A 7,268-nucleotide genomic window follows, 5' to 3' on the forward strand; every position below is an offset into this window, starting at 1 on the left:
ATTAAAGTACACTGACTGCTTAAAGTCCGAGCAGTAAAGTTTGCTAGCAAGTGGATGGGGGAGGTGGCAAACAAGATGCCCGAAAGTGGTAAAGTCCTTCTCAACCTCTGGCTATGACAAGTCTTTGATTCTTTGGTTTTGTTCATATCAAGGGCAGTTTGAAGACAAGGACCACCTTGTGTTTTTGTACCTGGTCAGAAGACCCGGGATTGTGCTTGCACAGTGGGTCAATTCAATGGGTGTCTATTCTAGCTTCAAAGAGGTTTTCAGCAGTGCTTCGGATGTAGGGGTTGAGGAACGGTGGAAACTGCAAGAGCTTGTCCTATCCTCATTAAATCTTTGTCCTCTCCACGGCAAGCATGCAAATGGAGAGAATAGGGGATATGCATGAGCAGCTGAGCATCTGTGACCTCATGACCTTTGAGTGCTGTATTCTGGGAAATGTATTCTTCAATTGCTATGCTGTTTTTATTCATTGGTATTTTCCTGGCTCCTTCTGTGACACCCTTGTATTTTCTTTGGTGATGCTGTGTTGTGGTTTCAAGGAAACACAGCTATCTGTAGGTCGAGCATTCAGACAATAGCTTTAATTAAATGTCTAGAAGAATCCCACAGTAATGCAAGAGGAAGGGAAAGCAAACAGTCCTGTATTCGTTCCTATCATCCCTTCTTAGCCTTGCTGTAGGTTGAGGGCCTCAGCCGCACTGCTTCTGCTCACCCATTTCAGCCATTTCCAACCTAGTAATAACAAAGTAAAGGTTTCTTTAGAGCTGCTGTTCTCTGTGTATCCGCTTCAGCCATTCTCACGACTCAAAGTAAGTACAGAAATTGGATTTCTCCTGAGACAAGGCCTTTTATCCTGGAAGCCTGCAGAGGACAAGGCCATTGTCTCACCTTAAATACCTATGAAAGGTCTGAATTCACACTTTACCTTGGGACAATAGTGACTTATTTGAGTTAATTGCCATTCTAGCTACATGTGTAAATGACTGTCCAGTGCCTGTTTTGATGGGAGTCAGCCCAGGACAATCAGTCCCCAGATAAAACCAACATCTGTGTTTAGCCTACAGTTCACCCCAGGAAGTGTGATGCTAAAGTAATTTAGGTTAGGCTAAAACAAAAGAAAACCAAAGCAGAATCTTGGCTAACAGGCTCACAGGACCAAGGATAAGAGAATAAAAGGATATGAGAATAAAAATGTCCTGGGTCACTTCTTGAGAGCTGCCTGAGCAAAACTTCTGTGTCCAGAAGAAAAACAGCCTAAAACAGAACATCTCATTCCTGTTCTAGTCTTTTACCATGACTTCTATTATTCCTACCCATGTTCTTGGAGTTATTTTGATAATCCTCCATCTATCCAGTTTCTCAGATCATTGTTTGACAAAAACTTTTCAGTTCCATATTTTTTAGCATTTCTAAAATGTCGTCTCCTCCTCCTGTTCTCTACATACCAACTTGTACATTTTTGTTCTCATTTCCTTACATCTCCTTTTCCTTCCTCTCATTGCCAGACTTATTTTCCTGAACCTTGCTCCAGGGAGATACAGTCCGCTTCAATTACCTAATCAATGCTGCTTCAGAATTCTAGTGCTGATCAAACGCCCGTCTTTTCCCATTTCTCCTTATCCCTCCATACTTTCATAAGCTTCGCTCCAAAATCAAGTTTCAGTCTCAGGCTCTAACTTCTTCTGTTTTCCATGTGACTGACGTAACCTACCTCAGTCAGTAGAACTATATACAGTCCTCATCCCCTCTGCTTTTTTAGGTTCTTCAGAAAGACACACTGTAAGCAAGGAAGTAGTCTTAAGGAAGTCAAAGGGACAATTTGTGCTTTAGTATCTTGCTGATCTGGGGTCTTAATTTGTTCTGCTAAAACACTGACTTCTTTCAGATCTCCTCTTTAACCCCATCTCTTTCAAAATTGCTTTTAAGACAACAACAGGAAGAAGACAAAATATAGTATCTGCTTCCCTCCCTGCAATCTATAATTTGGTTGTTTCTCTCTCAAATTTGTATCTTCATTTGCTTCTTTTACAAACTGCAACATTTATTATGTAGCCCAAAAAGAAGCTGAAAAGACTTTTGGATTAAGGCATTTAAATGAAATGGATGCAATGAACAAATTAAAGGGGAATTTCAAGTTCTTCAACAAATTTATGCTTATTAACACTTAATACTTCCAAGAAGACCCAAACCAATTTGAAGTGTTTTGACCTGAAGACATCAGGGCATGTCCCTGGTACATATGTTATTGCAAATCCACTTGCTATTCTTCAATGATAGCCACCACTTGTCAGAAAGAGGCTAACAATGATGTTTAGGCAGAGAGAGAAACTAAAACAAAACCAATGTGATGAAGGAGCAAGCTTTGATCTTGGACATTTTCCACTGCTGTGGCCCAGGGCACTGAGAACAACCCAGAAGGATCAGTATTCTTTATTTTTCCTAGCATCTGACAAAGTAATCTGTCACCCTGTCTCTCTCAACCTCTAAGGCTTTAAGGTGCCTCCCTGCCTTGCCTTCTGTTTTCTTTCCCTGAGCAGGTGAATACAGTAGGATTCAGGACCATGACGGCCATTCCAAATCCATATCGCACTGACCCTGTTGTGATACTGAGAATGTGTGGTGGAGTCAAGCATCTTTTCCTACTTGCAGTCTTACAGAATCAGTCCTTTTGATGTCCACGAGCTGAATACCGAAGCCATTACTTAGATGAAACTTCACTGACAGGAATTAGCTATCCAGAACCCAAAGAGAAGACAGGATGCCAGGAGTGAGGGGAGAGAGGAGAAAGCCAGAGGGAAACCTGGAAATTGGGCAAGGTTGGCAAATGCTCACTGAGCATTCTCTATGTTGGGTTCTAAAATTGGTGCCCCATCCAAAGCACGCTGAATCCACCTGAAAGACTCACAGTGACTTTGCATCAGTCTCCTCACAGAGGTCCCTGAACATTTGCACTCTGGGTCAATGGCCGTGTGTAGGTGAAATGAGAGGCGTGTGTGCATGACACTTTAAAGTGGGCTAAATGCTTTTTTGCACCACTTTAATGGTGTCGGTGTTTGCACGCCTCAGTGGCATAATGTGCATGAATTCCAACCGCTGTAGGAAATTTGGTGGCGTAATGAGTCTTAAATGACTTGGGTGCTGCCCCTACAGCCGCAGAGGTAAGCACTGGACGAAAGCCTGCAGGCAGCCTGGCAGCAGCCTGGGAAAGCAGGCTGCACCCAAGAAAAGTGACAAGCCTGATCTCCTCCCCCCACCTCCTGGAGCCTGCCTGCCTGAGCTGCGCAGGGGCCCAGTGCTTCCCTCCGCAATTACAGTGCCCCTTGGGACCACCCGAGCCGGGTGCCTGCAGGCAGCTGCTGCCTGGGACCAGCCGCCACTGCCGCAGGGGAAAGCACCAGCCCCACCACAGCCCAGGGACCGCTCTGCCCACTAGCAGCTCGCCCTCCCCTCCCCACCGGAGAGGCAGGTAAGTCAGTGGGGTGTGTGCACGATGTGAGGGTTTAATCGACCCTAAACTGAAGCAGTGTTTTTTAAAACCCGCCGCTTCAATTTACGGCCCCTGTTTCGTCTACAAACGCCCTATATTTTTAAACCAGCATCTGGAGGAAAAGCTTTGTAGAGGTGCATTTTTCTGATGACGGTGCAAAGTCCGGAAGGGGAACATTCAGATGTTTGTGGGGAAGAGGAGGATAGCTCAAAGTAAATATGCACCCCCTTCCTTGTCTACCTCTGTCACATCATCAGCACAGTGTCTCTACACTACTCCCACACTGCAGACACCCCAAATAGCAAGAGACCTATTCAATGAGGTCATGGTGCAATGATGCACAGTATATGATAACATGTCAGGAAATGTGCTAGTTTGGGTTTCCTGCTGTGATTGTTGGGAGGTTGTTTTTTTGCTCATCCTGTCATAAGTGAAATTTCTGCTCCCACTTAAACAAAAGCTGGTAAGCGCTCATGCAGCTGCCCTGATTTCAAATTTTACTTTCCTTATTAAAACTTCTCTGGGCAGAGATTAACTTGCTTTGTTTGGTACTTATTACTGCTTCACCTGTCTTGAAATGGTAGCTGCAGGCCCCCTGATGAAAGGATTGGCAGTTTGACTGGTTGCCTCTGTATCTTCCACTAAAATCCTGTTGTGAAACTTCTTACGGCATATCCCCACAGTTATTCAGCTGCCTCCTGGGGTGATGGAACTCTTGGTGGAATATATATTTCTTTCTGCTGCAGTGGTGGAAGGCATCAGTGACATGCAAGCTGTGCCCTCAGTAAGATCTCTGTTCTGCTGCTTCTTTTAGAGACTGAGTTTTCAGGGTGGTATCTATGTACTGGTATGTAAAGGCCTTCTCTACAGGGGTAGCTAAAATCCCAAGGATGACAGCACTGTAAGAGCCCTGTTCTTGCCAATCACAAATGCCCTGGGGTAGGCACCAGGATCATGTCCATGCCTTTCAGTCTTCAGATACTGCTTCCCTACCTATCTCCCTACTACTTCTCTTCTCAAGTTGACTGATAACAAGGCCAAAACCTACCGTTCTGCCTGCTCTTCAAACTGACCCCTTGCTGAAGTAAGAAAACTATAGATACGAATCCCATCCAATTGCTTTCAAAACCATTTTCTGCAGAGCTTATTTTGGTGGGCATGGGTGTGGGCTGAAAAGGAGAAAAGTTAATATTTGTGAATTTAAAGCTGTTTTCTAAACCAATCTGTCCCATGGTATCAACAACTTTCCTTTCCCCAACACAGGCTTATCCCTGTGTGTGTGTGCGTGTGTGTGTGTGTGTGTGTGTGCATGCACTATCTGTGCACACATGCTGTGTGTGTGTGTGTGTGTGTATCTTATGGGTTCCATAAACAGAGACAAGAAAACAGGAAGAAAAAAAATTAAAATGCTGTTTTAAATCCTTTGGAGAGAGAGATTGAGAGAGCCAAGCCAAAGTGACTGTGAGAAGAATGTTAAAAGTTAATCCCAGGTATAAGACACTGGGGGCCAAGCACATGTGAGATGAGCTGCTCATGTAAGATTTATGTGGTTTTTTCCCCTGTGAACTTTAAGGTAGACCTCAGCCAGTGACTGAAGCATTCCTCACAACCCCCTAGCACAGTCCATTGTTGCCTTTCCAAACTGCTCTCTCGTTATTCAATAGCACATTCTTTCCACAACGTTCAGCTCTTGTTTTTACATGCTTGTTGGAGTCCGAGACTAGAGGTTTTTTTAACCTAACAGTAGAAACACCTGCATTTTATTAAGATGCAGGAGCACTATTCCACCTCCCCATTTTTACTGAACAGTTGCCATGAGTCTAGTTAACCCTTTGCCAACTGGTTTTGCTTGGGAAGTGAAACTTTTGAAACCTGCATAGTCTGACTTCAGGTGGCAATTCGGCACTGGGAAGAAAATGCAATTCTGAGGCAGGCCACAGGGTTGCATTTCACCTGTATGAGCTGCTCAGCTATTCAAAGTAGCTCCCAGTTTTGTCCCCCTCACGTCTGAATTTATGCCCCTCACTGTGAGCCGTTCACAGCCATAAGGGCTAGGGACAGAAGTTACACACAAACTGATTTAAACCAGTAACAGAACAGAAGTTCAGTACACATAAACCAGTTTCAAAATGGCTGAAACTGGTTTAAGATAAACCTGGTTGAATGTAGTATCAGACTTAACTGATTTGGGTCAAACTGGTTTATGAAACTTCTACCCTAGACCCATGAATGCCTTGTGCCTCCCGAGGCTGGGGGAGGGCATGGCCCACCCGCAGGCGGTGGTGGTAGGGGCATGGTGGCAGTGAGCAGGAACTGCCTGTAGGTGGCCACAGTGATGCCGGTGGCAAGGGCAGGCTCAGCGAAGACGCCAAGGGGGTGGCAAGCGCTGAGTGGCAATTGGCAACCTCCTGCGGACACCGCCAGCAGTGTCAGCAGTGGGGGGGTGGGTTGCAAGTGGCTACTGCCTGCAGGCACTGTCAGCACCAGCAGCAGTGGCCAATCTCAGGGGGAGCATGGCCAATGTCAGAGAGCGCCTGTGCACCCACATGCACCCCCTACACGTCGCCAATGCCCAGGCCCCTTCCTGGTTCAAGTTAAATCAGGTTCTCCCAGCATGCTTTGCAGCCCTTGGCTGGGCTGTCTGCTCCAGAGACCAGGGCTGGCCCTGCCCCTCTGCTTCCTAGCTGGAGCTTTGAGGGCTGGCTACAACGGTGTGGGAGGTGGGCAAGCCTGGCTGGGGATGCAGCCCAGTCTACTGGGGGTAGGGAACTGCCCCCCCAGGCAAACCCTGGCTGAGGTCTGGGGCCAGAAAGAGGGGCTAAACACCCCTTCCCCCGCTCAAACTTACTGTTGGCTGCAACTGTAGACTACAGGTGCCCAGAGGCACCTGGAAGCAGGAAGAGGAAGCGGTGAGCAAACCTGCAGAGTCCTGCTGCTGTAATTCTGGACTGCAAATCCCAGAGAACTTAGGGGCAGTAAGAAGAGGAAGTGAACCCACAGCCAGACAGCTGTGCTCTAGCATCCCCCGGCTTCTGACCTCAGCCACTGCAGACATGTGGCTGCATTTCCTGAATCAAAGGTAAATGTCTGTTCACTTCTGCTTCAATTTAATCTGTGCGCTTAGACTAACCTGCAAAGACTGAATCGATTCAGGTTTAAGCTTTTTGACTGTCTGTACCTAGCCAAGAGCTGCATAGCTTCAAATCTCACAACTTCCTCTTGTATCTAGCCCTTTAACCTTTTCTTTCCCATTGGGGTATATAGTGCTAGTATGAAGCCTATCTGATGCTTCATGCCATCACAGTAAAGAGAACAAATTGTGGCACCCCCCCCCCCTACTCAGACCCTAACCTTGCACCATCATTGCCTAATCTTGCACAGGAGGCCTGCAGGGTTTTCACCACTAAGTCCATTGCTGACATCTAATATTTGCCATAGTGGAGTTTTCTTACCAGCCACTTCTTTGTGGAGAGGAAGATTTTGCAACTTCATCACAGAAAGTACAAGCTAAACAGGAAAAAATGTATTGTTCTCCACTCTTTTTCCCCCAGCTGTGTAAAGGATTAGGGGTGAGGGCAGAAGCACAACTCCCTGCTGTAACTGAGAACACTTTGGAGGAAGTGTTCTGAGCAGAGCTGACCCGAGCAGGGTGCGGGGCACGGGGCAAATCATCCCATGCGGGGCCCCGCCCCTGCTCCAATCCAGGCCCCAGACCCAAAGAAACTGCTGTCACCATTGGTGGTGGTGGCGGCATCGGTGGAAGGGGGGGGAGAGG

General features: G+C 46.6%; 1 protein-coding gene across 7 annotated transcripts in view; it reads right to left on the reverse strand.

The window, feature by feature from the left end:
- Positions 1-473: 473 nt before the first annotated feature.
- RAD51B (RAD51 paralog B) overlaps positions 474-7,268 on the reverse strand; it is a 680,193-nt gene continuing 673,398 nt past the window's right edge. For all 7 annotated transcript variants that reach the window (XM_025201362.1, XM_025201363.1, XM_025201359.1 and 4 more), the window contains one exon: positions 474-738. In XM_025201362.1, the coding sequence (XP_025057147.1) occupies positions 671-738 (68 nt within the window). In that variant the 3' untranslated portion in view covers positions 474-670. The remainder of the gene's footprint in view (positions 739-7,268) is intronic.

The sequence above is a fragment of the Alligator sinensis genome, unplaced genomic scaffold, assembly GCF_000455745.1.
Source record: "Alligator sinensis unplaced genomic scaffold, ASM45574v1 scaffold768_5, whole genome shotgun sequence".
In the NCBI taxonomy this organism is placed as follows: domain Eukaryota; kingdom Metazoa; phylum Chordata; order Crocodylia; family Alligatoridae; genus Alligator; species Alligator sinensis.